Source organism: Harpegnathos saltator, unplaced genomic scaffold (genome assembly GCF_003227715.2).
Source record: "Harpegnathos saltator strain DR-91 unplaced genomic scaffold, Hsal_v8.6 scaffold219, whole genome shotgun sequence".
In the NCBI taxonomy this organism is placed as follows: Eukaryota; Metazoa; Arthropoda; class Insecta; order Hymenoptera; family Formicidae; genus Harpegnathos; species Harpegnathos saltator.
The window spans coordinates 570,974-591,046 of record NW_020230005.1 but is presented as its reverse complement, the minus strand read 5'-3'; the positions used below and the strand labels follow the sequence as shown (position 1 = coordinate 591,046).

The following is a 20,073-nucleotide window of genomic DNA, read 5'->3' as shown; positions in this document are numbered from 1 at the left end:
ACACACACACACACACACACACACACACACACACACACACACACACACACACACACACACGCACACACACACACACACACACACACACACACACACACACACACACACAGACATGTACACACAAAACTGTCCTAGCCCGAGTCGAAATTTGATCCTACTTTAACCCTATAAATTTCATCGCGCTTGAAGAGTCAAATGGAAAATCTCGAGATGAAGCACCGCATATCGTTTTCCTTCGGTGGTGCTTCGGTATAATTTGATATTCCATTATTCCAATCTCACCGTGTAATTTTGATTCTCAATTTCAATAAATAAAGTCCACTATATAATTTATTTAACAGCAGAGAGACAAACTGTAGGTATAATACGCAGATATTAAATATTTTAATAAAGATTATTCAAAATGAATGAAAAGGAAAAAGAGTCTGTATTCTCTCTAATGTTTCTCTGTTTATAGTAACATGAACAGTAACATTGAACAGACACGAAGAAGAACGCGTTGAGAACTTCAAGATGAGAGCCTACGAAGCACCATCAGATACACAAAACAGCATTCGCGAGGCTTCAAATATAGATTTTAAATTTCGGCCTGGGAATTCTCGCTTTCATTAGCAAATTCTTCGATCAATACTTTCTTTCGTAAAGGATATATTGCGACAAATAGTTGTTGAATAATGAAGGATCCAACATCCAGGGATCGATTAGGCTGCGGAGTTGCAGATAATGACGTAATTCTAGCTATCATTTAGTAGTACGAGTATACTTCAGCTGAAGATTTTAATTAGAAGATCAGTTACACACGATTACACGAAGATATTTAAGATCTAACGTTAAAGCGATGCGGTGAAATTGCGCCGAGGAGAGATTCAGTTCGAATTGGTCAAAGTACCCGCAGACGAAAGGAATGTCAACGAGACCATCGTATCCGGGGGATGCGCTCCATGCATGTGTCATCGTTGTTTCCTTCATCCTACGTTATTCGAATTCTTTGAATTCGATTCGAACTCCCAGGAAAATCTCACTTCATCGAGTGACTTGAGCGAAATACAATCCTTCAAGAATTCGCGCGCGCGAGCAATTAGTTATTCCGGTTTTAACTCACGTTGTTACTTTTATCAGAAGCGTTTTGCGCCGCACGATATGTTATCACGCGGATATAACTTGCGCGCTCGCAACAATCGCCAACTAGCGCTTTCAAACCACGGATCTATTAAGATAACAAAAATAAAACGCCGAAATATCGCTGCCTCCATTTTCCATCTCTTAATATCCGAGGATACCTACAGACCGAAAGCGAGAGGATGAATTAATATTGTTCGAGGGGGGGGGGGAATGGACGCAAGTATGGAATAGTTACGGCGGTTATCGCTTGTCTCGTTCGCGAGCTAGCGAAGAGATACACAACGGGGCGCGCTGTTGGACGGCGAGCGACGGAAGCGAACGAAAACGCAGCGAAATTCCGCCGCGACAACTGCTGGTAAAATGAAATGTTCACTGTAACGAGGCCGCATTGAATATCCAGCTACTGTTACGTGATGTAATGAAGCTCCGATGCGCAGTGGAAAGTGACGCGAGTATCCGCCGCCGCCGCCGCAGTTCGCGTAACGAGTTTTCGCTATTGTCAAACGCCGTTTATGAGGGACCGTCGGCACGCGGGATGACGGGATATCTCGAAAACGACGCGATCCGCTCATTCCGGGGAGAGATTTCGCGCGGGCTTCGTTCGATTCCCGCTAATGGGAAGACTAATCTCCGTTTCAGTTGAAAAGAAGAAAAAGCGATCAAACGGAAGGCAATCGCGAGAGCTGCGACGACATAATAATTCGGGCCGCATCAAGTAACGCTGAAATTAACTCGACTGAAATGAACTAATCGTTACTGAATTCGCGCGACGAATCGAATCAACGTGATTTTAAATCGCATAAAGTGTCGCTTAATGCCAGGCAATTGCTTACTCGGCGGAGGTTTAGGTCGATCACTCTGGATGTGTGTGTCGTGTGTTTACTACTGCGTAATTGTTTACCCCGTGGAGTTTCTAGGTATGTCGCTACGTTTACTTTTGAATGGAATAGAAAAGAATCCTTTTCACAGCGCGCTTTTCACAGTACAAATATTGTCAAAACTCATAATATCATGCGACAAAAAAGTTTTATACGGAATCGTGAAATTTAATTTAATTTTTTAAAATCGTCTCTCTCTCTCTCTCTCTCTCTCTCTGTCTCTCTCTCTCTCTCTCTCTCGTTTATAAGCGCGAAAACACCGATACCTGCATATTTTCACGGGGAAGAGATTAGTTCTAAATTCATCCGAGAACCAGTCGTTACGATTAAACCTACGGGAGTATTTTACATAAACACCAAACACAAGCAACAAATGATATCACAATTTACAGGCAGATACGGGGAATTACTCAAGATGTATGGCGAGATTCGTGCTATATTAAGCATATTGCGCAATCCCGCTTTTAAAACCTCAATTAGTCACGAGTTCTTTTGTATCCGCGGACGCCGTACTTCTTCCGCGAACAATGCGCAATCATCCTCGCGAATTCCGCGCGATCGCGCGCGATACGCGCAGCGAGAAATATCGCGGAAGCGCCAAGTGACGTGACAAACATACGAGTTTTCTCGTGTGGCAGTCTTACTACACACAGGACACTCAACGAGCCGATCCGTCAACGTCGGTGTGGTGCTCGAGGTTTCCTTCGTATCATCGAACTTGGAAAGAGAAGTAAATCTAACACAATCGAGACCTGTCCTCGAAAAGAGAGGAAAAGGGGGCACCAGGTAGTGCGGGGGGGAGTTTTCAGCGGTGGAGAAAACAAAGCTCAAATCGAAGAAATGCCGACTCATGATCCTCGGTGTATCTCTAGTGTGTATGTTTGCCCGCAACGATGGAGGACGCTTCACAATGCGGAATATTTGGAAAGTATTACTCACCAGCAATCCGTTCAGCTGCGCATCCTCCCGGCTGCCGAGATGTGCTCTCCTTCTCCGACACAGGGGCTGTTCGTCGCGACGTCAAGCAGCAAGAACAGCAGCAGCAGCCGGCGGCGGCGGCGGCGGCGGCGACCGTGGAATGACCGGACCGCGGCGCACCTCCCGAAATCCTTCGGCTCCGTCGCGACGCGATATTCCGTTCACGTCGTCACAAGTCCCGAGGAGAGCGAGCACGACGACACGACGACACGGCGACGCGACGCATCTCGTCCGAGGACGGCTAGCGTTTTGTTTCTCTCGCGCTTGACGTTTTCTCCAACGACACCGCGCGCGGAAGGCGACGAGGGCGACGATGGCCGAAGATCGAGCACTCTCTCACTCTCACTCACTCTCACACTCTCTCTCTCTCTCTCTCTCTCTCTTTCTCTCGCGTGCGCGCGCGCTAATCACGAAGTGTTACCGGTTCGGGAGACGAGAAACCCGGAGCATAACGAGTTTTCGGCTTGCTCCGGCGGGAGGAGGGATCGAGGGACGACTGGGAGGACAAGGGGGAGAGGGGGAGAGAGAGAGAGAGGAGAGAGAGAGAGAGAGAGAGTACGTATGTCCGCGTGTGCGTCGTGAGAGCGGTGACGAAGTGAAAATGCGTGACGCGACGAATGAACGAGATGAGTTAGGTAAATTGATACCCTTTGGGCGAGCAAAAACTGCTACAGTTCGCCGCGCGTCATGTCCGTCAGGAGAAGAGGGAAAAGAGAAGAACGACACGCGCGCGCGTGCTGCGAGACGAACCTCCCCGCGAACACGAGTGCGCCGCTCGAGCAACAGCATCCGACTGAAATTCGCCGTCGAGAGAGTACGACGGGTTGCGCGGCGCCACTAGCGCCGCCGCACGGCCGTCGCGCGTACCAAATTAGCGCGACAATTCGTAACCTACCGAGCGATTTGAATTTGCCCGTTCGCGAGGCCGCATTGCTCGTTCGCTGAAAGACCTCGAGAGCCAAGATTGAATTAGATAGCGCACTGCTGACGTCAAGACGTCGCGTCACATCTAGCTCTCTTCCTGTTCTTGAGGATTATCCCGAGCGTGATGTTTTCGATATGTACGATTATCGATTGTCGGGAAAAGGGGTAGCTATGAGAGGATAAACGCTACGCTTGTAACAGTGTCATTCCGTATTTTCATAGATATATATCGCGCAGCTAATTCTGATTGATCGCCATTTTAATGCTCTCTGCCTAGACGCGAATTTAATAAACTAACCGAACGCAATGTTGCGTGTCTCGTACGAGGTGCCGTAACGGTGCCGAGAGCCTTTCTAGAGAACAAGAAGAAACTGTGTATACAAAAAGTACACCTAGCTCTGACCATGTCCAAGACGAGAACGTGCGCGATCCATACGTGGAATATTCTCGGTACATCCGTAGCCCGCCGCTTTTACACGTGACGCCTAGAAACTCATTCCTTTTGGCAGTTTCGTTTCTCACCACCCTCCCCGTTTAGGATGCAATGCAGGTAAACGGATTTCTCTTTTTCTCTCTCTCTCTCTCTCTCTCTCTATATATATATCTTTCTTTCTTTCTCTTTTTCTCATCCTCCCAACTGCGACGAGAAAGGAAGAGGAAAGAGAGAACGAGGTGTGCAAAGTGCAGCCGTAACGAACGAACCTCGTGACATGGTATATCGTATTGCGCCTACATGGCGCGCCGCGCCTGGCACGAGCCGCAATACGGCTGCTCTACCGCCGCCGACGTCGCCTCGCCTCCCTGAGTGTGGCCGAGCGAGTCGACCGCCCGTTAGTAGGCCACCGATCGTCGTCGACCGTCGCGATGGACATCGCTTGTCGGCATCGCGCCGCTTGTGGTCCTTACGTCCTCGAGGTGGATCGCAAGCTCGCGCGACTCCTGCAGCCGTCGTTGCAGCCCGCTCGGAATTGAGCGGCATGACGAGCGTCCTCGCGCCGTTGTCATTGACGTCGTCGTGCGGCCGAATGTACAGCAGCGCAATTCCAAGGTAAGAGAAACGAAGACGGAGGCACGTTTCCGTTCCGCCGGCGTATGCGAGTGCGACGTGAGCGAGCGAGCGAGCGAGAGAGAGAGAGAGAGAGAGAGAGAGAGAGAGAGAGAGAGAGAGAGAGAGAGAGAGAGAGGGAGAGAGAGAGAGAGGAGGGAGAGAGAAGGAGGGAGAGAGAGAGGGAGGGAACTTGGAGCGCGATTGCAGGAGCGAGAGAAAGAGGAAGCGCCTCGTCCCCGCCCGGCGGCTTGCGAAATCGCGTAACAATTAGCTTATCGCGGTATAATTTCGCAGTATCAACAGCGAGTGGCGGAATCGCGCGTCCGCCGCACTGTTCTAGCCGCCGCCGTCGAAGTTTGTTGTGATTCGCACGCGTGTTACGGACGTTCTTTCCGCCCGCCGCCTCCGCTTGATGACTAGCCGCCTCTCTCGGGCTCCATTCGACGTCGCTTTTATTCAGCCGCTAGTGCAATCTTGCGAGCCGACATCGGACCCGCGAATTCGATCGTCTTCCTCTTTCCGTCGCGTTCGTTGAGCCGTAATAGAGCACTAAAGCTCGATCGGATGTCTCTTAACAACGCACCACGTCAGCCGCAAACCGCAACTATACTTCATTCTTCACTCGCATTCTATGGATAAACTATGTGTCGGGACTGTGATTAAGAAAGAGAGATAGAGGACAGGGAAAGAGAACGATAACTTGGCCGGCTTGATCGATGGTACGCGCGTACTCGATTTCGATCATCGAAAGACTGTCGCCCGTCGACGTGAACTTCCGCACGAAAATCGAATCTAGCGCTATAGCGCATTTATCGGGTGTGCAGACCTCTGCATCCGCCATATTGCCTCATTCGAATTTTCAAAAATTCAAGACTTCCGACTTCGAGCTCGAGCGTCTCGGAAAATTCCGTTTCTTTCTCTTATTTTATGTTTTTTATACGGAGTGCGTTGTTTGTTTGCGGTTATAGAGCGGCGCAGTAGATCGTCGCGCGTTTGAGAGAGTTGTCCGCGGATGTTTTACCACTGTGCTGCATATCGGCGTTAGATAATAGCGAATAGCATTTGGTCCCAGTGATATGGAGAATTTCCGTCGGTGCGGACGATGACAAAGTTTTATTTATATTATTAGCGGAGGATCTCGTTCCATACACATACACACACACACACACAGAAAGTGAGACGAATCGCGTTCCCGTTACCGCAATTAATTTCAATCGATCGTTTCGTCGCGCGCGCTCGCGACCTTATCGCGCTCCCGTTATCGCCGAATTATAAAGAGGGAAAAAACTACGCTCTCTCTCTTTCTCTCTCTCTCTCTCTCTCTCTCTTCATCGTTACCGCAATCTTTATTTAATTAACTTCACCGCTACTCAATCCCCCGCGGTCACGCGAGAACGAAACATTAATGCGCGCAGAGTTGAGCCGTTTGATGCTGTCCCGTGAGACGGTACTTTTTAATCATTAATAAATGGCGTTACTGATGCCGTTATCGCAAACGTGATTTATACTAGCAGGATTCGTTACTGTTTACCGAACAATTGCGGCACTTTATGACATTTTCAATAAAAACAGAATGTTTACCTCTTGCTGTGTCTCTCTGTTGCATACATTATATTAAGCTGTGATAAAGATAATTGAATAAAAATTTGATTACTGTTTGTGTGTAAAGTGTCGGATAGATTCCAATAAAGTATTTAAAAGGCATTAATTCGTACGAATCTTGTGAGTCTATACTTCTACGCATAATCACGTCATACAGGAAAAATTAGAATCTTTCCGCGATAAACCTTGCAAAAAGATACAAAAGATAGCAAAATAAATATTTTTCTAAATAATACTTTTGGCGATGACGTCTTGTTTGTATGTTTCGTCCCTATCTAGAATTTACTAATAGAGATCTTCATTATGATAAGGTGAATCATCCTTGTGTTTTTTTCCCTCGAAATACAGAGATAATTTAAATGCTCATTCAACGCTTTGTTTCAACGTTAGCTGAACTTTAAAATAGAAATTTAATAATTGCGAGAATAGATTTATTACCTCGTATATACTTACATTCGATATGTATGAATGATTTTTATCTTTTTTAAGTTGCTGCGCTTTGTAAGAATAAGGATGTCGAGGCGGCTGAGTTTCTATGGTCTGGTAGGCCTGGCGTCCGTCTGCATCTTCTTCCTAGCGTTTAATCAGCGCTACAGCAGCTACCTTGAGCATCGACTGCAGCCGGTGATATCGGTCAGTAAAAATTCGGAGGTGGGGATTGCTCTAAAATTGAGTCACGCCAAACACGCTCTTTCCGATGGTAAATTCTAACTTTCGCACCTAACTTTTTTATCTAACTCTCTCTTTCTCTCTCTCTTCATACACTAACGGTATTCTTGTAGGAACTGCATAAAAGATTGGTGATTCTCTTTCTCCCTGTTTCCATCTACTCTCCTGTTCTCCTTTCTCATGTTGTTTCAGGACAATATATCGGAATATCTCCAGAGATGCGTCATTTTTATGACACGTTTACACATAATTATCTTCAAATGCTATTATATGGACTCAGAATCACTTCAGTTTGAAATGTTGCTCACGAGATAATAAGGAAGTGAAAATACCCGAAAAAAGTACTTGATAGATAACATCAAACTACGTGTTGTTGCGATTCGATATCTTTGATAATTGCATAAACTGATAACTTTGTATAAACTGATAACTCGCATTATTTATGAATTATCGAAAGATACGCCTATTCTTTGTCTGGAATTTAAATACAATATGGAAAACACGTATAATATTACTTATCGAAACTAGTAGATGCTTGTAGATTAGCACTAATAATACACTTTCACTCTTAATATACTTTCGCTTCTTTAACTGATATGTAACAACTACAACTTCATGGTACACTCACCGGTATCAGCACTCTTGTGCATCTTTTACAAAGATTAACACGCCGTCGAGAAAGAGGGAGAAAGATCATTATCGTATGTCACATCAATGGTAGATACATTCGTACTCACAATGCAGACGCACAATCGAAAACGCTAAAACATCGATGCTTTCTTCTTCGATGTAGGATGTTGAAATAAGGCCACGGACTACAAAAATTCAAGAACCAGTAACGGTAAGCCAGGTATGCACGTGTGTATCAATTTAAATATGTGTAAATATTGTCGCTTCTTACTAAAAAACAGTGTTAGAGAGCCTTATCTTATCTTCATATTGATGCAAATATTAAGGTTATCCTACAATACATGTTGTAAGTTGTAAACCGTAAAAATTGGCGAACCACAGTCGATTATTACAAAAATAATTGGCTATAATTGGCTATAAAGTTCTTACGGCTTACAACTTACGACACGTATTGTAGAATGACCTTTAGAGAAATTCGTGATATACTTTTTCCTTCCCAGAGACGTCTATCTATTGTATCTCAGATCTTATAGAAAATCTTAGTATTAATAAGTAATAATTTCTAAAATACTATTTTTTTACAGTCTGTCATATAACAGTGTCATATAATGTGTTCTTACGTAAATAACAACGTATTTTTACGTGATTGTGTTGACTAATAGCAAAACATTTTATCAAATTTATGATGTCGAATCACGAAACCAATAAAATAGCATGTATCGTCAATAAAATTAAACCTTTAGTTTTTGTACATTTTGTTTTTATTATTTTTATCTTTATTATTATTTTATCTTTAGTATCTTTAGTATCTTTAGTACAATACCGTATATCTCCCAAAGTGTGATTGTGTAAACTGTGTAAACTGATCTATAAAAAAATACTCATTTATTGCACATTACTTGCGTTTAGTTCTTATTCCCTCTGCTTTGAAATAACATTCGAAAATAGCTTTTCACTTTGCTTGCTTTAAATCGTAAAAAATAAGTGGTACTCATCATGTATGCATACTTAAATTACGTCTTGTATAACAAATGGATGAAAAAAATATAAAAACGGATATTGCAAATATATTAACACGTGTAATCGTGGCCGTAAAGATTGACACATTCAACAATGTACTCCGGAGTACAACCGATGTTTCACGGAAAGATTTGTTTTTGAAAAATTCTGGAGAGATTTCAATTATCTAATCATATGAGTTTCGGAACATATCGAAAAAAAACTTATGTTATGACCTTATGACCGCGATTATACACGAATCCATATAATTTACACAGTTTTAATCTCTTAAAATAGCGAGTTGACACCGATAACATTTTTCTATAGAAACTCACTTGCTTCTGTGTAATTGAGTTTTGAGAAATTGTTACTTTTTCTGTTTCTTATTTAAGACACGCGTGTTGTATATCCGTTTTAAAATTGTGTCCTCTAACGCTGAATTAATTCGTAATGTCGCTAACAAATATAGTAAAATACTTCTTTTTTATAACGTAATCAATCTACTTTTTAGGCGTACATCACAGGATCCGCGGACAATTCAACGATTAACGAGATTCAAGATGTGATTGATCAGCAAAGAAGGGCGATTAAACGGGATATGGAAAATTATGAATATCCAAACGGAAAGTATGGAATAAACGTGAGGTAAATGTCACGTGCATTCGAACATTACTTTCAAGAACTCTCTTGTAAATGCGGGAAATTAAGATATAGAAAAAAATGTTAAACCTTTTTTCGCATCTGTTTATTGCAGCAAACTCGAAGATCTAGTGATGGAACAGGGAGGAAGACCCATGAGGAGCATAATTCTGACAAGTTGGAGAAGTGGCAGCACGTTTCTCGGCGATGTGGTGAATGCACATCCAGCGAATTTTTATCATTATGAGCCGCTGCTTGACTACGGAATCGTACAGATTAGAGGGCCGCCGCTCGCTGACGAATCATTAACGAAGATAATTTCTCTGCTGAAATGTGAATTCAAAGAACTCGGTAATTTCACCAATTGTACTTGCTTAGAACGGCTTATCATAAAACTGGAAAACTATGCAATTGTATTTGCTGCAGATCGATACCTGAACTACGGAAAGACTCATCCCTGGGTTTTCAACCACAACACCCACTTGTGGCGACAATGCCAGGCGCATAAACGTATCTGCTGGGATCCGCGTTTTGTATCCAGATTTTGCCGATTATTTCCTTTCCAGTCGATGAAGCTTGTACGGTTGAGGCTGCGCGCGGCGGAAAAACTGCTGGCTGAGGAAGAGTAAGAAATCAACATTGAGAACAGAAGCATTATTATATTCGGAGATATCCAAAGCACGTCTGACCTGTAGCGAACGTTCGTCAGACGTTCAGATATCGTGTTACTTCAGTCTATAGAAATGCATTTGTTCGCGTTGTAGTTTAGGAGTGCGATTAGTCCTACTCATCCGTGATCCGAGAGGCATCCTGCAATCTAGAAAGCACAGAGAATGGTGCCCCGCCAAACCCGACTGCTCCGATCCGACTCTGGTTTGCGCAGATATGGTATCGGATTTTATCGCAGCGGTAGAACTCTCGAAAAAATATCCGCATTCATTCAGGTATCACGATTCGCATAAGATGCGATCATAATCATTTCGTTATTCGAACACGAGTGTTAAAGTCGATTTTTGCCATACAGGTTTATTACTCGATGTAGTTTTCATTTTTAGTAATTGTGTACTGTTATACATTTCGTCCACGTTGACACTCTGAACTTTGCTTTTATTTCAATTTCTAACAGAGTGGTACGCTACGAGGACCTATCCGTGGACCCCTACAAACACGTGAAGGAACTTTACAATTTCTACGGCTTGGACTTCCACGTGAACGTGAAGCGATTTCTGGACACGCACACCAAGAACGACGTGGGTGGCGTATCGAGCACCTTCCGAAATTCCAAGGTCGCGCCGTTCCACTGGCGGGCGGATTTGGACTTTGAGGAGGTGCGCGAGATACAGAAGGCTTGCGCGACCGCCATGCGACTGTGGGGATATGTGATGGCCTCAAATTCCACCCACCAGAAGGACTTCGATCCTATCACGGACTACCGGCTCCAGTTGTGACAACTGGCGGATCGCATGCTCAATGTAGATATGATGTATAGCGTGTCGGTATAGCGAACGAAATTGCGACACACAGTACATAGTTTGTTTAAATATGTACGGAAAAGGTGCTAGCGGCCATTCATAAGAGAGACGACGTAATGAACGTATGCACGAATGTCGATTAATCGGAGAAGGCCACCAAGTTTTCAACTTTGCGAGACCAATTAAGACGAACCGTTCTTTCTAAAACAGATCGACGGATACAGAGCTTGTTCGTAATTTTTCGACCGTATGACAGCCTAATACGTTTTGAATCGAGGATATGTTGGGCACGAAGGATATACACCAAGTTCCTGAGACCCTGGTGTGTCGGCGAAAATCCATTGTCTATCCATATCGACGCAAGTGTCGTCGCGGATGCATTCGAAATGTTTCTAAAGGCTGTGAATTTTTCGGAAAGTTATTTCGTGTCATACGTGTACACTTGTAAGATTGCAGTTCATTATTAAGAAACGGGGGGTTAATGGCGAAGAGGGTATTAATCATCGATAATTGTGACACCCGAAATCTTTTTGCGCGAGTTTATCGAGTCTTGCAACATTTCGAATCATCGGCAACGTTGAGAATCTTATATCTGCGCTACCTGACGGAAAAACTTTCCACCGACAACATTCAATGTGATTCATAGAGGAAATGCGATCGCGATATCAGTTAACTCGTTCACCCTATGGAACATTCGAATATTGAATTTCTTGCTCATGTCGGCGCCCGCGATGTTTCAAGAACGAGAACGTGTCGAGAACGAGAACACCGAGTTTCCATTCTACCGGCCTTCGTTCGACGCGGCCGACGATCATCGAGAATACGGACGCGACCAACTTGCGCGAGCGCGTAATTTTTATAACGTACGACACGGTCGTATAGCACTGCACATTTTAGATATATTATAGAATTATATCATCGTGAGCTGTTTGCTGGCGAGACTTAGATCATAAGATACCTTTTCGAATCTTTACACGCTATCGATTAGCAGTCAGGACTGACAACCTGTCCGGTACACACTTCGTTATGTATTATAGTGCAATTACGTTACATTATATATGTGTACTCGCGCGATTGTACTTCTCGCGTCCTTGCATTGTACGCACCGGGCACTATATTATCGTCTGCTCTCTGTGTGAATCGATCAAGATTTATTATAATGTGCATTCACTTAAAAATTTTAGTATTATAATTTCGATAGATATATTATTACCTTGATAGTATTATTATTAGAGTTTGGACAGTGAGGAGCTAAAAGCTGGGCATTACAGTCATGTTTGTGGCTAAAGGATAATTCCTGGTTAGAATTTCACGTCCCTAATTTTCACTCTAATTATCATTTTCCTCGTTATATAATCGTTAAATAATTATTTTATCGTATACATTGGGGATGGGTCAAAACTTAAAATCGAAACTTTAGAAGACCTCGAAACTCTTCAAACCTGAAATGCTAAAACGGATAATTATGCATAAAATGGATCCAATGCTTAAAAATTAATGTGTATACATATGTGATTGTATATATGATGGAAAATTAAAATTGTTTTACGTCAATAAAAATAATACTTAAGTGTAGAAAACACTTTTGTTTTAGCGAAGAAAAGTGTAATTATATAATGACCTGTTTTATGCATCAATTGTCAAAAGTACTTTTCGTTAAAATTAAAAATTCAACAAAATTTTATCAAAAAATTAAGTGCTTAATACAGAAACTGAAAATTAGATAATTTTTCGGATCGCATTAAATTTTTATTAAACATAATTATAGATGGAAATTAAATGAAAATAATTATTTTTGAGCGCGTGTATATAAAAAAAACTAAAAAACTAAAATTCTTATCAACTCTATTTCTTCCAATAGTTTTTCAACTTTCAACTTTCTTTTTGAAAACGGCATCTCTGTCTCAGGTTTCGAGAATCCTCGAGAAACGTTTCAAAGTTTCGAGTATCCCATTCTTAGTATATACAACCTCCCCCTCTAGAGTATAAAATGAAAACGAAGAAAACAGAATGTTTTCTTATATATAAGTAAAATCTTGCAGTAATCCGTTTCGGACAATGTTGGTATGTCATCGATTGAGATTACTAATGAAGTGTAAATTCGTAGTACCATTTTTGTGCGGTCTTGCGCTGTTACGTTTACGCGGAATGGGTATCTAGTCCAAAAGGAACGCATATTACTTCGTATTTTGTACTTTAGACGTAATATAAAGGTTCCAATAAAAGAATCGTATTTCTACGGAGCATCCGCTATTTATTTCCTCTTGTTTATTACATTTTATTTATTTTATTACTTTACGGTTTTTCCATGTCTATACCTAAAATAGAATAGAATAAAATCAATCAACTAATGACACGCGTAAACTGCAACTTACATTATCTATTTATAATTTCAGCGAAATATCTAATTAATATCAGCTCTCTTATCATAGCGTATATTATAAACATCATTAAAAAAAATAACATATAGATTGAAAATACATGCCACGAAGCTTTTACGCGTTAAAATAACTCGCATCTAAGTATATATTACTTATTTACCAAAAATATTAATAAAAAAATGGTGTCACACTTATATTTTGTACAAAATGCTCAATTACCTCTATATTTCTCACATAGAAGTACTCGATGTTCATGTTAGAGCCACATTCATGTACCTGCAATGGAAAATCATTAAATCGGATGTATAAAAAGAAAAAAAAAATTTTTATTTATCGACGAATCAGTGAGGGCAAGTTTTAATCATATATGTCATTATAGCGTATATTTTTTTTTCTCATCATTTGTGTATTTTACATTTTGCAAAATTGAAATATTTAAAGCATTACTTCTTGTATAATTTAAGACATTGTTCGTTCCAACGCATGTTTACCTTTAAATTTCATCTGCACAAGTCAGTCGATTATGTCGCCACAAATTGTGAATTGATGCTGATCTACACACAAATGAAATCAGAATCTTCTTAATATTTAATAAATATATAATTTAGTCGCACAGTAATTTCAATATTTGGTTATCAGATAAAAATTTTGCAGCAAAATATTTTCAGACATATGCTTGTCAGGTTTGATCATCATATAAATATTAGAATGTATTAGAATGTAAGGAATGTATAAATTCTTACTAGACTTTGGAAAACTCCAACAAGATTTAACATTATTCATCATAGCAGATTTATTCTGTGTTTAGGGGTGTTTCTGTCCTTGAAGAAATGAATTGGAATGTTCACAGAACATTGGGAATAAATCCAAAATGAACATGGCATATATATCCGGAAATCATAAAATATTTCTCTATATCATTTTATGTTATACTGTGATTTCCTATTGAAGGCCAACTTCATCTTATTTCCTGGCAAATAAACACATTCATATGTATCTTGCATTCTTCCTAAAAGAAATTAATTTTCATTAATTTTTGTTACTTATATAACAGTCCGCTAGGAGTAACATACATTATTAAATCAGATAATTCATATCACCATGTTTACATGTAAGACAGGGATAACTTAATAAATCATCATTAAAAAAAAAGTTTTATCTAACATTCTCTTTCATATTGTATCGAAAATTCATTTAGAAAGTTTTAATTACATAACTGACATACTTTTTTTATTTTATGGTCAGGATTTGTTGTTCCTATTATCATCCATTTTCTAGAAAGATATCTGAAATAAAATAATGTCACAATTAGAATATACCACTACATTTGTATGATTTCACCAAGATTTGTATTTTTCAGAAATAACATTATTCTTCATGTATATTCTGATTGACTAGGGCTGTTTTATTCATCATATCTTAATTATAATATTGATATAACAGATTTCCTTCAATTTAAAAGATGTGATATGTAATATAAATTTAACTTTAACTTATATGAAGTAATTTTAACTTACATAAATTTCCCAATCTTTAGAAACAGTTAGAAAGTTTTCATTATGAGCTGCAAGTCACTTTATTTCCTGTTAAAAGAATTATATATTAATATACAGTTCATAGAGATTACTGAAAAAAAAACTTGAGAAATGATTTTATCAGTAAACTGAATCAGTCATAGATTCTCAGACTGGGGCAGTAAGATCGCATCATGCTTTGTTCATCTAATTGTATTAATATGCACAATTTATAATATTGATAAAAATAAATTGAAAGCAATATCTTCAAATATATTTCTTAAGATATTGACTGGTAATTGAATATGATCTAAACATAATCTGACTAAAACATGAGACAGATAAAGAAAAATGCTTACTTTAGCACTTTAAGGTTACAATATTTCCTCCAAAGTTTAATAAACAAAATGATACTTACTTAAATGAGTATGGATGAGCATGATCTACTGGATCAGTCATGAAGTTCCAATTTCAATTTATTGTATTTAACAAAATATCAATTATTCATTAATCAAGTAAACTCTTAGAACTTCATTATCATTATCTACATAGGCAGTCTGAAAATTTCTCGGCCTAACAATGAAAGAAAATTATTTTTGCCGTGAAATGTTTTAGTTTTCAATATAATCTCCTGAAACTTCAATACATTTGTTCCAATGTTTTTCCAATAATTCAATACCATTATTAAAGTACGATTCCGGAAGGTCTGCAAAATATCCACGGCTGCAATAGCTTCGTCATTTGATGTAAAACACTTTCCAGCCAGAAATTTTTTCAAGTTTGGAAACAGATAATAGTCAGAGGGAGTCAAATCTGGTGAATACGCTAGATGTTCAAGCAATTCGTGCTTTAATCTGTTGAATTTTGCCATTGTCAAAACAGTTGTGCGAACATGTGCATTGTCTTGATGGAAAATGATTCTTTTCTTCTTTAAAGCAGGTCTTTTCTCACGAATGTTTGCATCCAATAGATCCAAAAGGTTACAATAATATTTAGAGTTAATTGCTTTACCTTTCTGAAGATAATCGATCAACAAAACACCTTTGTAATCCCAAAAAACTGTTGCCATAACCTTTCCTGCTGATGAAATCGTCTTTGCTTTCTTTGGTGCAGTTCCACTGGCTTCAATCCATTGTTTCGACTGTTCTTTTCGCTCTGGTGTATAGTGGTGGATCTAAGTTTCACCAACAGTTATGAAACGAAATCCATTTCATTTTGCTTAAAACGATCCAAACATGCTTGAGAAATACGCATTCGAATGCGTTTTTGGTCAATTGTTAGCAAATGCAGCACTCATCTTGCACAAAGCTTTTTCATATGTAATTTTTCATGCAAAATATTTCCAAATCGTTCTTTTGAGATGCCTATGGTCTCAGCTATTTCACGCATTTTCACTCGTCGATCATCTAACACCATATCATGGTCTTGTTGAATGTTTTGTGGTGTTATAGCAGTTTTTGAACGACCTTCGCGTGGATCATTTTTGAGGCTTGTACGACCAGATTTAAAAAGAGCGGCCATTTTTTCACAGTGGAAAGTGAAGGTGATGCATCCTTATACACTTTTAACAATTTCGGATGAATTTCTGTTGGTGTCAAACCATCCAAAACAAAGAATTTAATCACTGCACGATATTCAATTTTTTCCATTTTCGTTTGAAAGAGGCGTTTACACAATGGTATACAGATTTTATGTCAGTGCCACTTGTGTGGAGTCTTTTGTTCGCCTTCGTGACGGTTGGATGTGGTTCCTGCTACTATGCATATTTTTGATCGTGTGAACTGCATACGCGTTGTCCGTTTTTCTTTTACTTTCGTAACCGTTGACTGGCATAGGACAGCTCTGCTCAGAACCATTTATTGAACCAGAACCAGAATCACTTGTGTGGCATCGTCTGTCGTTAAATACTGGTACTTATCATACAGCTTTTGTAACATGGAGCAAATGCATCTTGTCGAATTTCATTCTCAAGTAATTACAACATGAGCTTTTTGACTGACCTAATAGTTAACAGACACTCTCCGATGTTCGTTAGCGGGTTAGTTCTACAAATCCCATTCTAAAAACAGGAATACTGAATTCAATCAACGGTATATAAAACACGTGGCAACGTTATACATGAGAATTAACATAATCAGATCCATGATAAGATTATAATCAAGAAACGATCATACGAACGAGACTATAAACGTGTCATCATCGAAACGTGTGAGGAACGTGGCATTTTATGTTAAAATATTATAACTTAAAAAATATAATTGAAAATATCATACGCAAGAAGAATTGTCTGCAAAAAGCTTGTCATGAGATGATGAAGCAACGAGTGCACGTGGATGACGACGGATACCAGAAATGTGTATTTCGATCTTGTACATACCTTTTTCTTCGTCAGACGACTGCACAACGACACAACCCACACGAAGGTCAAGAGCAAAATGAACGATCCGTAGATGAACAAGGGAATGGTGGCGATGATGGGAGAGAAATTTTTGCGCATGCGTGAAACGCATTGTATGTGGGTACGATGCGTTTGATTGGACTTGCAATGGTTCTAGAACTAACGGATTGGCAGCCAATCATAAATCTTCTTCTCTAGAGTAAACTTGTAAGTGAAAATTTTTAAATGTAAAAACATATAAGAATGTGGATGTTTATGTGTTTATGTGTTCACGAGTCTAATCTGTGTACGCGGTTGGCAAATAGAACAACAGTAGATAAACAGTAAGCAAATCGATTAATCTGAAGCTGTGTTTCAAAATTACTGGCAGCAGAGAGAAGAATGAGAGCAGCCACCGGCCGTATTTCGGGGGTATGGCTAGGCGCATTTTAGATACGCCATCTGACCAAAATGCGCCTAAACTACGTCCGCTAGGCGCACTTTCGCGGTGATAAAAGTAAAATGCGCCTAGGTTCGTGTCCGTACTACTTCCATGCAATGGATAGTAGGTTAGAAAAAGACAGACGACAGACAATCGTTCCGTCTTTGTCTTACTACTGAGCGGCGCGCGGCAGTAAGCACGAGGCGAGGTAGCAGCGATCTTATCGCTAAGCGAACATCTCTCCGCTTTTCTTTCATCTTTCACGCTCCAGAGACGTCAAAAGACGCGGTAGCGTCTCGTGTCAAGGGAACGTGCGAAGCGAGGAATTATTTTTCACGCACGCGAGGTAGCATATGGGAGACTAGACGAACGTCGACATATTATCTGTTTCTTTCCCGCTCGTCTAGCTTACTGACTGGGTGAGCCGCAAGATTTTTCTCGCTATTCCTATACCTCGCTCTTTTTCTCTCTCGCTCGTTCTTTCTCTCTCTCGTGCACTTGCTCGCTCTTCCTCTCTTCTCGTGTTCTTACGGCTTGATTAAATATATTAATTACATGACAATATATATATAAATAAATGACACATATATAGTGTATATGTATATAAAGAATATTTAGTATTAATGCCCAAATAAAGAAGAGAGAATTATAATGAGAGACGAAAAGTTAATAGAAATCCACTCTTAGCCAATATATACATCTTTTAAAAATGATTTGTTATTAAAGTATATGACAGAATAATTTATTTATGCTAATAAATTTAAATTAAAAATTAAATGAAATGTTATTTGTTTTGTAAAAGATATTCCATTGTTACATTTTTCTTTTCGTAGCAAAAATAAATTTAGTCTAGTAAAAAAAGAAATTAGTTTTATTATCATATTTCAATTACGACTTTATTATTTAATTTTACGAATAGATAATAGATAAGAATAGATAACGTGCATATTGTTGCTCAACGGAAACCGCGAGAAAATGGTGATCTCCGTCAAAAAATAAATGCAAACTTTTTAATAATATAATAATTTTTTTACGTAAGTGTTTGTTTTTATAGTATAACCTGTTGAATTTTATTAATTATTAATTCAGCATGTTATAGTATAAAAAATATATTTTAATATAAAAATTAATGTAATATTCATTGTTTGCATTTGCAAGAAATATGGATAGAACAGGATAGGTTGCAATGATATATAGGAAGAAAAAAGATAGATGGATAAATAGATAGATAGATAGATAGATATAGAGATAGATATAGATGGATAAATAGATAGACAGATAGATAGATAGATAGATAGATGGATAGATAGATATAGAGAAATAGATAGATAGATAGTTAGATAGTATAGAAAAAAAGATAAATAGAAATATAATTATCATTATTATTATTATTAATGTTTTCAGTTTCAAGAGAACATTCGCTTAAACGTAAGTCTTACTTAGGTCCAGTTTCACGACTTATATTATATTAACCGGAATATATTATACGACTTATATTATATTAATCGGAATATATTATACGATTTATATTATTTTAACCGGAATATAATTCGTTAATATTGGAAGTACCGAGCGGTTATTTCTGATCGTTTCTATTTTTTAGATTAATATCCTGTTTCTTTAAGATTACAGGATTTTTGTTTTGAGGGTTTGTTTAATGTGATGTTTGTAAAGAATGTATATAAATTTCTACATATAAGATTAAAAATATGAAAAATATTGCAGTGAAAGCAAAGAGGTTCTCCACGGTGCGCACGATATCTCAATAACTATTTGACCAATCGACTTGCAACTTGGCAGCATTATAAAATAGACTTCTCTTTACCATTTTAATTACAATTAACCAAATTCATTAATAATTATTATTTTTTATTAAACTTTACCGAGAGGCCAGAAATATACGATTTTTGTTCTAAATGCTACCATTTTATTATTTGTGTTCCGATTGTAGTTCAGACGATAGCTATACTTATAGAAAATAAAAAGCTACTTAAAATAATTGTGAAAAATTATATCACACACATTTGGAAATTCCTTGGAATCGTCTATTTGCAACCTCTTTGCTTTTACTGCAATATTTTATATATTTTTAACCTTACATACTTGTAGAAAAATGTATATATATTCTTTAAACATCATTAAGCAAACCCGTAATCTTTTAATCATGTGATCTTTTTCGCTTCCGCAAAAAAAATTAACGAAATATACGTATTTTTTGTCGGGTTGAATAAGACAACTCTTTAAAAGCCTATCTAAACAAAATTACATAATCGCATCATTGATATGCGCAAGAAAATCAACCAATCATAATCCATACAAGCGTGCCTTTTATATTAGACATATTTTACATTCAATTAATCTGTTTCCTTCTCTAGAACAAGTAATCATCAAAGGTCAA

General features: G+C 38.9%; 3 protein-coding genes across 13 annotated transcripts in view; 1 reads left to right on the top strand and 2 right to left on the bottom strand.

Moving 5' to 3' along the window:
• The window catches only part of LOC105181819 (beta-1,4-glucuronyltransferase 1), a 35,929-nt gene extending 32,105 nt beyond the window's left edge, over positions 1 to 3,824 (bottom strand). Inside the window, exon 1 of the mRNA XM_019840790.2 lies at positions 2,940 to 3,824. The gene's annotated coding sequence lies outside the window, so the exon portion shown is untranslated. The remainder of the gene's footprint in view (positions 1 to 2,939) is intronic.
• A 795-nt stretch (positions 3,825 to 4,619) lies between these two features.
• On the top strand, positions 4,620 to 13,205 carry LOC105181770 (carbohydrate sulfotransferase 5). Of its 10 annotated transcripts, none has more exons than XM_025298433.1 (8): positions 4,621 to 4,950; positions 7,042 to 7,185; positions 8,015 to 8,071; positions 9,362 to 9,495; positions 9,605 to 9,840; positions 9,916 to 10,114; positions 10,254 to 10,433; positions 10,616 to 13,204. In XM_025298433.1, the coding sequence occupies exons 2-8, from the start codon at positions 7,066 to 7,068 to the stop codon at positions 10,935 to 10,937; spliced, it is 1,248 nt and encodes a 415-aa protein (XP_025154218.1). In that variant the 5' UTR covers positions 4,621 to 4,950; positions 7,042 to 7,065; the 3' UTR covers positions 10,938 to 13,204. The 10 variants fall into 10 exon arrangements, with proteins under 10 accessions (XP_025154219.1, XP_025154218.1, XP_025154220.1 ...); XM_025298431.1 differs by lacking the exon at positions 4,621 to 4,950 and adding an exon at positions 5,182 to 6,397 and having other exon boundaries at positions 8,015 to 8,062; XM_011138757.3 differs by lacking the exon at positions 4,621 to 4,950 and adding an exon at positions 5,183 to 6,397.
• On the bottom strand, positions 13,203 to 17,420 carry LOC105181763 (uncharacterized). Of its 2 annotated transcripts, XR_003112854.1 has the most exons (7): positions 17,234 to 17,307; positions 14,860 to 14,925; positions 14,568 to 14,628; positions 14,086 to 14,351; positions 13,834 to 13,896; positions 13,562 to 13,618; positions 13,203 to 13,279 (listed from the first exon to the last, which is right to left on the bottom strand). XR_003112854.1 is itself a non-coding variant. In XM_011139659.2 (3 exons), exons 1-3 carry the CDS (start codon positions 17,351 to 17,353, stop codon positions 16,546 to 16,548), a joined length of 384 nt encoding a protein of 127 aa, XP_011137961.1. In that variant the 5' UTR covers positions 17,354 to 17,420; the 3' UTR covers positions 16,302 to 16,545. The 2 variants fall into 2 exon arrangements, 1 of the variants encoding a protein (XP_011137961.1); XM_011139659.2 differs by lacking the exons at positions 13,203 to 13,279; positions 13,562 to 13,618; positions 13,834 to 13,896; ... (1 more) ...; positions 14,568 to 14,628; positions 14,860 to 14,925 and adding exons at positions 16,302 to 16,750; positions 16,857 to 16,915 and having other exon boundaries at positions 17,234 to 17,420.
• Positions 17,421 to 20,073: the final 2,653 nt, after the last annotated feature.